Here is a 17,260-nt window from a genome sequence, read left to right on the forward strand (position 1 = left end):
AAATCTTCTCAGGAAAGAGGACAAGATATTTTAATCTCCAGGTATCTTTTGGAATCAAGTTAATTGGTTGTAAGTCATAGGATCTGTCAACTTTCATTTATGTATGTGGCAACTTTAATGTTTTTAAAAATGCAAACACTGTATCTTCTTTCATTTAATAAACATTAGTTGGGTAAGCTTCTGTCAGGAGGTACCATGCTATGTGTGGCTAAGGCATAAAGTTAAAAGACACATTCATTGCCTCAGTTCAGCTCAGTTCAGTCACTCAGTCGTGTCCGAGTCTTTGCAACCCTATGAACCGCAGCATGCTAGGCCTCCCTGTCCATCACCGACTCCCGGAGGTCACTCAGACTCACGTCCATCGACTCAGTGATGCCATCCAGCCATCTCATCCTCTGCCGTCCCCTTCCCCTCCTGCCCCCAATCCCTCCCAGCATCAGAGTCTTTTCCAATGAGTCAACTCTTCGCATGAGGTGGCCAAAGTACTGGAGTTTCAGCTTTAGCATCATTCCTTCCAAAGAAATCCCAGGGCTGATCACCTTCAGAATGGACTGGTTGGATCTCCTTGCAGTCCAAGGGACTCTCAAGAGTCTTCTCCAACACCACAGTTCAAAAGCATCAATTCTTCGGTGCTCAGCCTTCTTCACAGTCCAACTCTCACATCCATACGTGACCACTGGAGAAACCATAGCCTTGACTAGATGGACCTTTGTTGGCAAAGTAATGTCTCTGCTTTTCAATATGCTGTCTAGGTTGGCTCAGTTGCTCCCTATAAAATAAAAGCAGCAGGCACAGAAACAGAACCTTGAAATACAAAGTGGTAAATGTTATGATGGGGGTGTTCACAAAGCATAAGGCTGAAGGAAAGGAGACCACTCCCATTTGGGTTTGTGATAATATGTCAACATACTCTGATGTTCAGTTGTTACCCTCAACAATGTAAATACTCTGGAAAGAATCTAAAACTCTGTTTCTTAAATAAATAAGTTTTCCAAGAGATATACTATAGTGTCATAATTTAAGAATGTGCACTGTGGAGCCACGGTAGCTGGATTTGAATCCTAGTTCCATTAATTTTAAGGAACTTACTAAACCTCCGTGTGGTTCAGTTTCCTTATCTATAAAATGAGGATAACAATTTAAATAATGAAATTGTTGTGAGAATTGAATGAGTTTTAAATAATATGTGTGAATTCTTTAGAGCAGCAGACCCCAATCTTTCTGGCACAAGGGACTGGTTTCATGGGAGACACTTTTTCCAGGGACCAAGTTGGGGTTTCCAGGGACCATGGTTTCAGGATGATTCAAGTGCATTACATTTATTGTGCACTTTATTTCTATTATTATTATTACATTAGCTCCACCTCAGGTCATCAGGCATCAGATTCCAGAGATTGGGGACACTTGCCTTAGAGCATTACCTAACGTATAATAAGCACTATATTATTAACTATTTTTATTATAATCATAAATAAAATTGATAAATATAAAAATCTTTATAAAGTAAAAATGGATAATTTTCTCCAAATGGACAGGTGCTATTAGTGACAATATATACTTCAGTTCAGCTCAGCTCAGTCATGTCCAACTCTTTGCGACCCCACGGACTACAACACACCAGGTGTCCCTGTCCATCAGCAATTCCTGGAGTTTACTCAAACTCATGTCCATTGAGTCGGTGATGCCATCCAACCATCTCATCCTCTGTCATCCTCATCTCCTCCCACCTTCAATCTTTCCCAGCATCAGGGTCTTTTCAAATGAGTCGGTTCTTTGCATCAGGTGGCCAAAGTATTGGAGTTTCAGCTTCAACATCAGTCTTTCCAATGAATATTCAGGACTAATTTCCTTTAGGATGGACTGGTTGGATCTCCTTGCAGTCCAAGGGACTCTTAAGAGTCTTCTGCAATACCACAGTCCAAAAGCATCAATTCTTCATCACTCAGCTTTCTTTACAGTCCAACACTCACATCCATACATGACTACTGGAAAAACCATAGCTTTGACTAGACAAACCTTTGATGGTAAAGTAATGTCTCTGCTTTTTAATATTGAGCCTTTTATATATTCTAGGTATCTTGCCAGGGTCTGGGGGACAAATTCAACTCTGTAACTTGGGAATACTCAATAAGCTTATAATAAAAAGAAAGCAAAAAAAAAAAACTAGGTAAGTGATATATAAATATAATATGCAATGGGAAAACACAGATGAATGGAAAAATTAATTCAGTCCTGATAGATCCAGAAATGCTTCGCTGACATTTGAGCCAGACCTTGGAAGGAATCTGTGGGCTTCCCTGATAGCTCAGTGGTAAAGAATCTGCCTGCAGTTCAGAAGACCCCTGTCAAATTCCTGGGTCACGAAGATGTGCTGGAGAAGGGAAAGGCTACCCACTTCAGTATTCTTGGACTTCCCTTGTGGCTCAGCTGGTAGAGAATCCGCCTGCAGTGTGGGAGGCCTGGGTTCGATCCATGGGTTAGGACGATCCCCTAGAAAAGGGAAAGGCTACCCACTCCAGTATTCTGGCCTGGAGAATTCCATGGCCTGTGTACTCCATGGGGTTGCAAAGAGTTGGACACGACTGAGCCACTTTCACTTCACTTCACTTTGGAAGGAATCCAACCAAAGGGTACTGAGGTCATTCCAGGATTAGGGAGCAGCGTGGCAAAGAAATGAAAGGATAACAGAAGAACGAAGTTGAAGGCTTATGGGCTGCTAATGAAGCAGTGTCTGGAGATGAGCAGGGAAAAGGAGAATTAGTTTTGACCAAAAGACTTGTAGTCATGTCCAAACTAGGAAGAGTACGATGGAACATGATAACATCTGCATTTTAGAAATATTCCTGTGGTGCAATGGGGAACGTATTTGAAGACAGTAAAAGGTAGAAAAATTCATCAAGAGATTACTGCGATGATCTTAGTGAGAAATGATGATGACTTCAACCAGGGCCATGACTAAGGAAAGGGGAAGAGAGAAGATAGAATAAAAGTGTCAACAAGGCACAGGGACCGATTGGACATGGTAGATAAAGAGATGCACCGTAGGATGTCTAGAAGCATCCCTGTTTTCTGCCCACTAGATGCCAGTAACACTCCCCTTCCACCCCAGTTGGGACAGCCAAAAAATGTCTTCAGGCATTTACGCCCTGACGGGCAAATGGCCTCCAATTAAGAACAACTGCTCTAAAGTCTTCTCTGTCTCTAAAACACAATGAGTATTTATCGAAAGAGAAAGAAACCAGGAAACTTTGTGTAATTTCACATGAAAATTTTAAATCTTACTTATACTTTCCACAATTCTCATACCCTTTATCAGAAAGTTCAGCACCCATGTGCTTGCTTTTTAAATCTCCTATTGCTATGGCAGTCTTCTCAGTCCAATCCTTGCCTTGCAAAGACTAGGTTTGTATCAGTAGAAACTACAATTCCCAAGTTCCCTTGCTTTCTGGCTTCCGGTAAGGTCAGCCAATGGAAGGCACTGACAGAAGGCTAGCGAGAGAAAGAGGAAAGAAACCAGGGCACTTCCCTCTTTCTCTGTTCTGACAGCAGCTGCTGAGTCACCTTCATGTCTCCTACCAGACAGTCTCTTTTCTATGTCCCTGCCATGGTTCCATCTTCCACCAGGTGGCCCAAGATTCTGGCTTCTGGTTACAATTTCTCCATCCCTCTAGTTCTACAAGTGGTAGCAATATCCTACTGTTCTGAGTCTCTAGTTTACCTTACCATCCCATTTGACTTCTTCTTCTATCGCCCACTTGTGCAGGCAGTTGCTATGCATTAAATTGTATGCCCCTTCAACCCCAAATTCATATGTTTGTACCCTAACCCTCAGGGTGGCTCTATTTGTAATAACAAAGTAATTAAGGTTAAATGAGGGCTTCCCAGGTGGCACTAGTGGTAAAGAACCTGCCTGCCAATGCAGGAGATATAAGAGAAACAGTTCCAAACCCTGGATTGGGAAGATCCCTTGGAGTAGGAAATGGCAACCCATTCCAGAATGCTTGCTGGAGAATCCCATGGACAGAGGAGCCTTGCAAGATACAGTCCATGTGGTTGCAAAGAGTCGGACGCGACTGGAGCACCTTAGTGTGCATGCACAATGTTAAATGAGATCATAAAGGTGAAGCCCAAATCTGATAGGATTAGTGTCCTTTGATGATGAAACACTAGAGAGCTCACTCTCTCTTGCTGTCATGTGAGAAAAAGTGAACAGGTGGCCAATTGCAAGCTAGAAGAGAGCTCTCACCAGGAAAAGCATCTGCCAAGAATTTGATCTTGAACTTCCAGAATTGTGAGACTATTAATTTCTGCTGTTTAAGTCACTCAGTCTATAGTATTTTGTTGTGACAGCCTGAGTTAACTAAAACAGCAGTTCCCATATTATGTGACTATTTCCATTGTTTGAAATAGCTGTGCCTAACCTGACTGATTATACAGTGGAAGTGAGAAATAGATTTAATGGACTAGATCTGATAGACAGAGTGCCTGATGAACTATGCACGGAGGTTCGTGACATTGTACAGGAGACAGGGATCAAGACCAGCCCCCAAAAAAAGAAATGCAAAAAAGCCAAATTGCTGTCTGAAGCTGTCTGTGAAATTTCAAAAATAGCTGTGAAAAGAAGGGACACGAAAAGCAAAGGAGAAAAGGAAAGATATACCCATTTGAATGCAGAGTTCCAAAGAATAACAAGGAGAGATAAGAAAGCCTTCCTTAGCGATTAATGCAAAGAAATGGAGGAAAACAATAGAATGGAAAAGACTAGAGATCTCTTCAAGAAAATTAGAGATACCAAGGGAACATTTCGTGCAAAGATGGGCTCAATAAAAGACAGAAATGGTATGGACCTAACAGAAGCAGAAGATAATAAGAAGAGGTGGTAAGAATACACAGAAGAACTATACAAAAAAAATAGATCTTCATGACCCAGATAATCACAATAGTGTGATCATTCACCTGGAATGTGAAGTCAAGTGGGCTTTAGAAAGCATCACTACAAATAAAACTAGTGGAGGTGATGGAATTCCAGTGGAGCTATTTCAAATCCTGAAAGATGATGCTGTGAAAGTGCTTCACTCAATATGCCAGCAAACTGGAAAACTCAGCAGTGGCCACAGGACTGGAAAAGGGCAGTTTTCATTCCAGTCCCAAAGAAAGGCAATGCCAAAGAATGCTCAAACTACTGCACAATTGCACTCATCTCACATACTAGTAAAGTAATGCTCAAAATTCTCCAAGCCAGGCTTCAGCAATACGTGATCCATGAACTTCCTGATGTTCAAGCCGGTTTTAGACAACGCAGAGGAACCAGAGATCAAATTGCCAACATCCGCTGGATTATGGAAAAAACAAGAGAGTTCCAGAAAAATATCTATTTCTGCTTTATTGACTATGCCAAAACCTTTGTGTGGATCACAAGAAACTGTGGAAAATTCTTCAAGAGATGGGAATACCAGACCACCTGACCTGCCTCTGAGAAAACTATATGCAGGTCAGGAAGCAACAGTTAGAACTGGACATGGAACAACAGACTGGTTCCAAATAAGAAAAGGAGTATGTCAAGGCTGTATATTGTCACCCTACTTATTTAACTTATATGCAGAGTACATCATGAGAAACACTGGGCTGGATGAAGCACAAGCTGGAATCAAGATTGCTGGGAGAAATATCAATAACCTCAGATATGCAGATGACACCTGCCACTTAAGAAAGAGATAAAAAATGCCTGACACTTGTAGCCTGTTTCCTCTGTTTGGAGACCCCTAGCCTTCCTGCCTGTTACCCTCTCAGCAACGAGAATAAACTAAAGTGACATGAAACAATACAGATGAATCTCACAAAATGTTGAGCAAAAGAAGCTAGAATGCAGACTTTACTTTCTATTTGTAGAAAGTTCAAGAAGGAGCAAAATAAATCGATGGTCATAGAAATTAGAAGAATGGTTACCTTTAGGGAGGTATTTGCTGAAGGGTAGTGATGTATTGATAAATGTTTAACAACCAGTACTCCAAAAGAATGCCCTGATCTTACAGAATTTCTGTGATGTAAATACTTAAGTACTCCCACAATGGTGGATTTCAAGGTACTAATGTGTTGTCACTGAGCACGAAGATGGGAAGAGATGTATATGTACATGTATAGATTTTGCTCTGACAAGTGAGTTGTCTACTACAAACTGGCACATACCAAGAGCATTGGGGTAAGTTGAACTTCTAAGGGTTGTGCTTAACTAAATGTTGGAAGTGTATTGAATAGCTAAGTTATTGAAACATTTACTACTAAATACTGATTACCTCTTATAGAGACACTAAAGAGATTTGGGATTAAAAATAAGTGATGCTTGGTGTCATCCTAAAATGTTCTAAGAAAACCAAGATTTTAGAAATTATTACTGGTATTTATGCTCACCAATCTATAAAATGCTAAAATAAAAGTCAGTTTTTGGTTGCTTGAGGGAAGTAGGAAGTATGTTCCCGGTAAAGAGGGAGACCTTTAAAAGGGAGGAATTCACTTAGATCTTTCAGTCTGAGACTTTTACAGTCTCAGCAAAGCAAAAAAGTCTATGATCAATTATGGTTATGTAAATCATCAGGCCAAGTTTATTGCAACAAGACCTATATTACAAACAAGTCTTAATTTGGTTATATTTGGTAAAAATGATGGTGATTTTAGGGAGAAAAAGATGTTTCAATGAATGTTAAATCCCAGTCGGTTAATGGAGGATAGTTCTATGTTGTTAGCATATATTAATGTAAAATTTAATTGCACTATTAAAGGACACTCTAGGGCTGTTTCTGAAGCTTATCTTAGTAATCTGTCTTTGGATGAAGATCAGATGCCTCATACATGACCTGCAATCAAGACTGGAAGAGGTAATTTAAGGAACTGTCTCCAACCTGGATGGGAGGACCTTTCTATCAGGTTCTCTTAACTAGCTCATGCCCAGTGAAACTGAAGGAAAATTGACTCTTGGGTTAACTCCCACTTCCAAAGGCCCCTAAGCTGGACTGGTCTATAGAGAGGCCTGTTGACGTCAATCTCACCTTAAAACAAAGCTCTAACAAAGGAAACTAAACTACACAAGGACGAGAAGATGACATCAGAAGTAGACAGCTTTCCCAAGATGCTGGTCTGACTTTTATGATCATTTATAATGTTTTCTTGATTCCTTGGACCTGTGCCTATCAATCAAATGTTTTCTATCATGGACACGATTCTATCCTAGTATAAACTCAATCCAATTGTTTGGTTGTGGCCAATTACATATGTCTAGTACTTACGGGATTACCTTGGTGGATTTCTGTTCTCTAGGGATACCCACTAGCAAATTTATTTTAGATGAATGTTCAGTCCTGTTCTATTTTCATGATATTATTAGATGGGATTCTCTCACCTGGCCAGTTAATAATACCTGCTCTGGGAATGCTGGCCATAGATTTAACTTTTCTCTTACAGTCATTTAAACTTATTTGGAGTGATGAGCTAAGTCTCAATAAAAAATCAACTTCTCATCTATTTAAAGGAAAACTCCCACAACTATGGGGAGAATCTACATAATTAACACCAGGCTATGGTCATTTAGGTTTAAAGGTTCCTCTATGTTGGGAATGGTTAAATCATACTAAAAATGGTCAACCTGGTAATTATGAGACAAGGCTGGGTGCTTTATGAACTATACCTATTATTACCCTTAGAGTGGTTGGTATGGAACTCAGTGGATTTGTGGCCCTAATTCATGGCCTTCACATCTACAGGGATGGATATGAAACTGTAGCCTGGGAATTTATGTAGCATGAATTTAAGGTCATACGTGTTAACAAATTAGAGGTAACGCTAACCAATTTACCACTGGTATGATCCCAATGGGTCAAAGTTCTGTATTCTACCCATATGACCACTTAGCAGCTTGTGTGTGTGTGCCTTCAATGGGGTTGGAGAATGTAATTGACCATATCTAAGCCTTAACAACTTTCATAAGATTTAAATGATAGTAACTGGGCTATTAGCCTATTGAATTCTGTCTCTGTAATGAGAAAGGCAGTGCTACGCATTGCAAGGCCCTTGACACCTTAGAGCATCTTGGGGAGCTTTTTGTGCTATCATTCAAACTGAGTGCTGTACTTTCATACCTTATAAATCCTTGAATGTAACACATTTGAACCACATGAAAAATCAGATTTCTGCTTTAAGTGACCCATTCCCTAGTCTTGATGATCTTTTAAAAAAACTGGTGTGGGAGGCTCATTGCTAAAATAGTTATTTTTAATTCCACTAGTGTTATTAACTATACCATTTGTATTTTGCTTGTTTCACAAGATTATTATTTCTTGTATTACCAAGTATATGACTGAGCCTCCAACAAAAATGATAACTAGACTTGAAGCAGTTGATCAAATGTATAGCTTGATATATGATCCATGATTGTAACAGTGTAACTCTAGGTATGAAAAGATGCAACGAGAAGGAATACTTTCCTGGACCATAACTAGAAGACAGGTGTCCAGAGATCTTTGACTATTAAGACCTAAGCCAGTAATAATACACTGAGTGTCTTATCAACAAAAACCTTCTTCAGAACTGGGAACGAGCCTTCCCAGAAACGCGGGACAAAATGGTCATGAAATGCCCCCCAAAGTATGGTCGGATTTATGACTACAAGGGAGCTGTGTCGACTAGAAATTGGCACTTGCAAGAGCATTGCCAACGACTGAACAACAAGCCTTTGCCATCTGCCTCTATGGAGACTGAACCCCAAGCTGCTATAGCTGCTGGCCTTCAACAACCCCCGAGGGAGTCAGGGTGGAGTGAGGCGCTCTGTGCTCCAGGGAATCTGGTGGGACAGGTCTTTAGATGGTTGGATGTTTTTAGGAACAGATTTTATGATCTCAATCCTTGCATCTCCTCATATCTAGAGAAGCACTAAATCCCTTCATGGTGATATCAGATCATCATGACTAACAGAAAGCCTTTTGTAAAATGAGTGCTTCATGGTACTGAACTCCCCCTTCATCAAAACCTTATAAATTATCTTTCCCCCACTGCCAATTTGGAGCAGTCTCTCAGAGCTATCTGAGATGCTGCCTCCTGGGCTGCAGTCCTCATTTTGTCCCAAATAAAACTTAATTCACAACTCTCAAGTTGTACATCTTTTTTTAGTTGACATGGTGAAAGCCAGCTTTAGCATGCCCCACAGTGAAGGGTAGCATGAAGGGCCTCTGGTGTGCTGGAGATGCTCTGTATCTTCATCTGGACAGTGCATACTATCCAGGTAGTGAATACTTGAGATTTGTATACTTTATTGTATATACGTACATGTGCGTGCAGGCTAAGTCATTTCAGTTGTGTCCAATTCTTTGAAACCCCATGGACTGCAGCCTGCCAGGCTCCTCTGTCCATTGGATTCTGCAGGCAAGCATACTGGAGAGGGTTTCCAGGCCTCCTCAAGGAGATGTTCCTGACCCAAGGATCTAACCCACATCTCTCATGTCTCCTGTATTGGCAGGTGGGTTCTTTACCACTAGCACCACCTGAGAAGCCCTTATTGTGTGGATATTATGCCTCAGTATAAAGTAAAATGCAAAAATGCTCATGAGAATTAAAAAGATAAAAGCACTTATAACTATGTCCCAGAGGAAAATCCACGGACATACCAGCAATTCACTGGCTGGAAAGGAAGCATCTTCTTGTCCTCAACAGAGAGAAAAACAGACCCCATTAGTAAACCCTGGCAAGACTGGCAAACTAATGGCAAGACGCCACTAGTAAACATAGACAAGACGTGGTGACTTTTCACTAGGCCGCTCTCAGTCTTCCAACATGAGCCTTAATTCAATCTTATCACCAATGGTTGATACATCTCATGAGAGAGTATTGCTTCTGAAAAGACTAGACACACAGCCCTGACTAACTATGGCCCTGTTACTCAGAGATTATTATTCCACTGGGTGGCTCCAGATGAATCCTTTAAGCTGTGTTCAGTACCACCTGAACACAATAATCAGACAGGATCGCACCAAAGAAAAGACTATTGCTTTTATTTTGGGGGAAAATGCACAGTCATATAATTTCCTTGTGTCTCTGAAACTTTAAATATGTTCAATATGACAGGAAGATCTCTGTGATCCAGCTAAATGACACATTTTAATAGGAAAGCTGCTCTTAACATGGCACTCATATATTTAAAGTAACAACTCCAAAGTAAAACTTGAAAGGGGTTTGATTGATGATGGCTTGACACATCCACAGTTTTATTTCTTCCTCATCTGGCAGTACAGGACAATTGAAAATATCAGACCAAGTACCTAGAAAATAGAATGACAGGAGGAACGTGGAATTTAAGGGATACACTAGAGATATTATAAATAAAAAGAACATTATTTATGAAAAAATTCTGGCTATTGACAATTCTAATATTATTAATCTAAGCCATCTCTCTTACTGGGAGTCTAACATTGAGAAAGCTTCTGAGTATTTTTTGTCTTCATCAGGGTTTTCAGCTGGCAGTCTGCCTCCATCTGGCCCTATTTGATCGTGCAGTAGCACTGCCTCTGGAGCAACCCAACCTTCTGAAACACACACACCCTTCTGTAGGTCATGGCCCTGAACTCCAGGGAACTCAGGCCTCCGGGACTAAAGACACCGACTGCTTCTATCATCTGGTTTAGATCATCCACGTCAAAATCGAGGAGTCTAGAATTTCTCTTGCCATATTTTTAGGCATCTCCAAGAAGAATGGGGAAAAAAAGTAACTTTTTTTCTTAAAAATCTTCTAAATCTAAAGGGAATAGCAACATCCAGGAATTTCCTTTAAAGTGAGAATGTACAGCTGAAAATCTGCGGCATAATTTCCATCTCATTAGGTGGTTCCCCCAAGAATAAGGGACCTCAAAACAGTGCCTAATTGGCTCTGAAGTTGGTGAGTGGCATGCTGTGGCTTTGCAGAAATGACAGAAAGGACCTGTGTGTACTGTTGATGGAAAGTTTTGGCTCCACCAGCCTCCTCCAAGGAGAGGCAGAGAAAGGGTGAGACACCATTTATGCTGAGTCATGTCCAGTGCTCCCCCTGTACTAAGATGTCCTGCTCACTATTCCTTTCCTGGAAATGCCCTCCAGATGAGAACTTATGCCCAATATTTTTTTCCTACCAAAAAAAAAAAATATATATATATATATATACATATATATATCAACACCAATTCTCTGGAAGGATAACAACTTTCATTCAGAAAGTTCTAAAAGTCATCCTTTTAGAATGACTTGAGAAAATGTTACAATTTAGTCTTTTGCTTTGCTCCCAAGCCTTAAATCTGGGAGACCAGTACCAGGAAAGAAGAAAATGTCCAAAACAGTGGGATGAGGCAGCTATCACTTTTTGCTGTTGCAAACTTGAAATAGAAGCCCACCATGCATCAGCAAACTAGACAGTTAATATCACACTTTCCTGCATTTTACTGCCTCTGAAGAGAAAACGTATCATTGTTCACAAAAACAGGTAATAATTAGGAGATTCATCCTACAGTAATATACACTAAGACTCAGAATAATCTTGCTAAGTAATGTGCACAAGCTCCCATATTCTGAAGCCATCTAAAAAATGTAAAATTACTTTTTGCTCTTATTTAACTGCTCCATTCCTGAAACCTTCTGTTAGTATAACTTTTAGCCTACAAGTGGTTACTATCAGTGTCAATGGATTTTTTCTTTTCTTTTTTCTTTTCTTAATTAAAGTGAAGAGAGAAAGTACTGATCTTTTTTTGTGCTTTTAAGTTGCTATAGTCAAGTAAGGAGAGATATCATAGTTTGGCTGTTTAACTTAATAATGAGAATCCCAATGTCTATAGATAAAAAATCAATCATTTGGGGACTTCCCTGGTGATCCAGTGGCTAAGACTCGGGGCTCCCAAAGTAAGGGGCCCAGGTTCAATCCCTACTCAGGAAACTAGATCCCTCATGCAGCAACTAAGACCTGGTAAAACCAAAGAAATTAATTAAAAAAAAAAAAGAAACAAAGGAACTTTTACAATGGGCAGAATAGAGAGAAAGACTTATTGCCCAGCATCATTGATTTTGGTCATATATTGGATGTAAAGAAAGACAGCTACATATACCAACCAAGAATGCTTCATACCTGGACCTATTCATTTGGGCTAGAAGGAAGTATGGAGGAGGGTATGGCAACCCACTCCAGTATCTTGCCTGGAGAATCCCATGGACAGAGGAGCCTGACAGGATACAGTCCATAGAGTCACAAAGAGTCTTACACAACTGAAGTGATTTAGCATGCACAAGGAGGTCAGGTTTAACAGACCAATTTGCTAATCATAGTTTCAACCCTCTCTCTTATGCTTTGGCTGGGAAAGTCCACCAGTAACCTAAATGACAATCTAGGATACTAAATTGCTTCAATCTCTGCTAAAATTCCTCTCAGACAGTGATGTGGCACAAGAGAGGTAAAAGCTACCAGAAAACCCAAGGAGAACACTGGGCAGCATTTGTGAGAGTGAAGCAGAAGTTACTTCACTGAGCAAACCAGCCTACAGAGGTGTTAACTAGGGAGATGCCTTATACTGGTAGGATTCTTGCCAAGGCCCTGACGTGGGTTGTGAGTGAATTTGACTCACTTGATATCTAAATTAGCAAGATCCAATTATTGATTACAAAACACTTCCCTGAAAGTTTTATTTCATCTTTTTGCAAAGAATTTCAGGTCACATTAAAAAAAAAAAGAAAGAAAAAAACTTTCAGTTTCTGCAAAAGTCCTACCAGGAGGGCCCATCAAGATAAAAACCTATACAAAATTCTTGTTTTTCAAAGTCAATAATCAAATTGATGAGAGCAAATGCAGACATCTCAAGCAAAGCTTCCTCAAAAACTTCTCCAAGTGAGTCCATAGTTCTTACAGTGAGAAAATCAAAGTCAACTGTCTAATTTTTAGAACTTGTTAGATTTCTCTATAACAGAATAACAGGAAAATAGCTCTCCACACTTCTGAGCTCAGTTATTTTCTGTTTCAAAATCAGGAAGAGAGATAAAAAGTCGTAAAGTTTGTATTTTCATTTTGTTTGGTGCTGTTTCTTCAAATGAAGAAACATTAACTCTGTGCTAGTTTTCAATGGGAAAAGAATAGCTGGGACTAAAAATTGTATGGAAACTAATTCCATTTTCTCCCCCCAGGAGAGAAATCATTCAGAAAGAATAGCTTCAGCCCTGCTGAATTCCTAAGACTATAATCCCCTCCCCAGACCCAAGGACGATAGATGCAGCTGCTGGGCCTCAGGCACTTGGTACCCAGTGCTTTTCTGGAGTACCTGGTTTGTATTTTGCTTTTCATACATTTGTTAGAAAAATTAATGAACAAACAAGGGAATAAACAAAGAATAAATAATGCAAGATAATACTGTACCTCAATAGCCGCCAGTCCAAATGCTAGTGCAATAACTATGAAAAGACGTTTTGAAAACATTTGGCTAATCGAGGCAAAGCATGACTGTTAAAAACAAAATATAAAAAATTACTTTTTGCCAAATTTTGACCTTTTTGTAATATGTACAGATTTTTTTTCATTGGGTTGACTTTTTACGTGACTCAATATACTCAACAAAAAGGAATTGGATTATTCCTATTATTCCAGCTCCTACCTGGTGCCCCTAAAAGGTTGTAACTGTTGTGGTTTGTTCATACATTAGGAAGCATTTGAGGAACAAAGTTTTGCTTCAACTTCCTAATTGCTGAATCTAGGACTATTTAGCTATAAATATTCATTTTACCCTAACTTCTGATTGTTCATTTTAGAGCTATTATCACCTTGACTGTGTATCTTTTAGGTTTGTAACCTGCAGCAGAGAGTTCCCTAGTTGAGGTTTCAGCTAATTATAGTATAGATTTTCATTTTTAAAACAAGTTCTTTTTCAAAAATCCCTTAATATGTCTCAGGGTTATTTTTACCTTAAAAAGGAAAAAAAAAAATCATTCTATCTACTGTTACATTCTTACCTTAGACAAAAAAAGAATTTAGAAAATTGTCTCTCTGCTACATTTTTAAACATTTATTCAAAGCAGCATGAAATATTAAGCTCAAATTATTTTAGTATACTTTGAAGTCAGGTTGATTCCTCTAGCTCCACTCTTCTTTCTTAAGATTGCTTTGGCTACTCGGGGCCTTTTGTATTTCCATACAAATTGTGAACTTTATGTTCTAGATTTGTGAAAAATACCATTGATAGTTTGATAGGGATTGCATTGTAAAGCAATTATCCTACAATTAAAAATAAATTCATTAAAAATATTTTAGGCTATACCTAAAAATTTCAGCAACTGTAAATTATGTGGATATTTTTTTAAATGGAAAAAGAATATGCAATATAATAGTGGTATTGTCTGTACTGCCAGAAAATATATTATTCCTATGATAGTCTTATAAATGCAAAGGGTTAACAAAATATTGCTGTTTGTTAAATAAAATTCTCCATGTGGTTGAGTAAAACAGTTTTTTTCCCTGCATTCCTGCATGTAATAGGTTTCTCCATTCTCATCTGATTCAAAATGGTAAACTTTAGAGGGAATCATTATATCATTCAAGATAAACTATGAGATTAATGATATCTACTGAGTCACATTCATTATATTTTAGGTGTTTTCTCCCTTCTTCCCCTCTAGATAATCAGGTTATCTTGGCAAAAGGGAAGGGAAAAAATGTGAAATATGGACATTCCAGATTTCTTATTTTTCCAGACTTCTTTCAAATGACACAAGGCAGACAAAAGTATTTTGTGACTTTATGATCTTCCTTTTGGGAAACTGGTGCAACCAAAAGACTACCTTCAGCTGAACTATGTGTGAATTTGGAGGGAATATCTATTATTTTTCAGGATAATATTAGGGCTTTTCAAAATCTATTCTTAGGAAAGATATCTTTGAGTTGAATCTTTAACAAGACATAGATAGCAATTTGCAATTTAATTTACTAATTCCTTCAATAACCTAAGAGGAAACTGCATTTGTTAACATATTTATTCCCACTTTTCCTTGTGGAGATTGTGTCACTAAAATTATGTAGAGAGAAGGAGAACAGAGAGGAGTATAAAAATTAATAATGAAGTATTTTAGTCAGATCACTTTGGTAGCTCTGTAATCTGATGGATAATTTCTCCCCCAATATGTTACTTTAAATATTGGAACAGCAATTTCTCTTCAGAACAGTCTCCTTAATTTTGATAAAATTATTGGGTTGGCCAAAAAATTCATTTGGGTTTTTTCATAACATCTTGCAGATGTTACAGAAAAACTTGAATGAATATTTTTGCCAACCCATCAGTAAAAGGGCTGTGATAGTCAACAGGTGAGATGTCTCCCCTGAGATACTTTTTATTTCCCAATATATAATTAACCTCAGTAGCCAGTACTCAACCCATGCTAGATTGAAAATAAATCTTCAGGTATTATAGAAATTAACCCATTGAAATATCATATCTTTCATGTATCTCTTTCCCAACTAGACTATAATCTCCTAGAGGGTCCAAAAGCATGTCTAAGTCTAGCAAAGTCTATCTGACACATGGTGGTGGTAGTTTAGTCATTAAGTCCTGTCTGACCCTTGTGATCCCACAGACCATAACCTGCCAGGCTCCTCTGTCCATGGGATTTTCCAGGCAGGAATACTGGAGTGGGTTGTCAGTCCCTTCTCCAGGGGATCTTCCCAACCCAGGAACTGAACCTGGGTCTTCTGCACTGCAGGCAGATTCTTTACCAACTGAGCTACGAGGGAAGCCTATCTGACACATAGTAGGCACCAAAGAATAATAGCAAATAAGTGAAACAGTAATATCAACTGTCATTTTTGTACACATCCATCCAAAGTTTCTTCCAGGAAGAAGGAATAAATTATGTAAAACCCTACGGTAAGGGGTAGATATCATGTCCTCCAGGAAGCTGTATCTTGAACTCCGAAGACTGAGATAGATGGGGTTAGATATCTTGTGCCTGTCCCTATCCAAGAAATACCAGTAGTTCATTGAATTAAAGTTGCCTAATTATTTTTCTCTCTTCCCTAGGACAGCATTCACTTCATGAGTGCAGACACTGCAGCATATTCAGGAATGGATACCCAGCAGCTGATAAAAGGCCAGCACATAGAAAGTGGTCAGTAAATATTTGATGAATTAAGCAATAATAAGGAATACGACATCCACGTATTAACACCTGCAAGTAACATAAATATGTCGTCTATAACACATGAAACACAAACCCAAGTTTTCAGTGACTTTAAAGGTGTGAAGCAACTTCTCAACTGGAACAATAATTAGATAAACTGGTAGGTACACTTAACATTCAAAGCTGAAATCTCTAAAGCCCAAGTTATTTTTCTACATTCAATACAATTACTTGAGAAAAGCAAACTTTGATTTGAAAAAGAAAGCTTTACTTTGAAAATTAAAGTAAAAATATACATTTCTAAAGCATATGTTAAAATAGAAAAAAAAATAGTGGAGAAAAAATGATTAAAGTCACCAAAGAGAGGACAAAATAAATTTTATCTGTTAGTTTGTACTTGCCTCCCCTTGCAGCAGAATGATTCTTTGATCTAGTAAAGTTGAGTTTAAATGATGCCAAACTCATAGAAGAAATAAAATACTTTTATTCTTTTATATCTGCTTTTATCTTTTAAAAAGGATTTATTTTTTATTTCTCAGGGAAATTCCTGGGACTTTTTTTTGTAATTGCTGAAATTTAATATTTTGTAGAGATTTTCATTGTGAATAAAATAACAGAACCACTTACTGTGCCAAATTGGATTTGTTCTCACCTGTTTGTAAATAGTTTTTCCACTATACTTTGTACAAGAAGAATCTGATTCACTTGGACATTCACATGTCCTATAATAGTGTTGAAAATTACTTCCCCAATCAGAAGCTCCATTGACCAAACCACAACATTTTAACTGTTTGATGAAAAGTAGATGTGAAAAACAGTCACTAGAGAGGATAAAAACACTGTCAATACATTGAATCACATTCTTTTGAAATCACTATAAAGATGCTTCTTAAACCAGAATATTATGTGAGTAACCTCATCTACCTCCCTGAATGTAGAAACAAGAATCAAAGAATATTCCATTTTGGACTTCATATCAATGGAGGAAAAATAAAGTTTCAGGTGCAAAAGTCTGAAGAATTTGGAAAAAATATTAAGCACTCACCTTCTATTTTTTAATGACAAAAGAGAGGCAGAATCAGATTTATGTTTCTTATATCTTAGGAAATAA

General features: G+C 38.4%; 1 protein-coding gene across 1 annotated transcript in view; it reads right to left on the reverse strand.

The window, feature by feature from the left end:
• Positions 1–10,017: 10,017 nt before the first annotated feature.
• TSPAN8 (tetraspanin 8) overlaps positions 10,018–17,260 on the reverse strand; it is a 34,967-nt gene continuing 27,724 nt past the window's right edge. The window contains exons 6-8 of the mRNA XM_086403699.1: positions 16,802–16,936; positions 13,403–13,486; positions 10,018–10,301 (exon numbers count right to left, since the gene is read on the reverse strand). Of these exons, the coding sequence (XP_086259825.1) occupies positions 10,248–10,301; positions 13,403–13,486; positions 16,802–16,936 (273 nt within the window). The 3' untranslated portion in view covers positions 10,018–10,247. The remainder of the gene's footprint in view (positions 10,302–13,402; positions 13,487–16,801; positions 16,937–17,260) is intronic.

Source organism: Bos grunniens, chromosome 5 (genome assembly GCF_055505025.1).
Source record: "Bos grunniens cultivar Pamir isolate PY7600 chromosome 5, Bosgru_T2T1.0, whole genome shotgun sequence".
In the NCBI taxonomy this organism is placed as follows: Eukaryota; Metazoa; Chordata; class Mammalia; order Artiodactyla; family Bovidae; genus Bos; species Bos grunniens.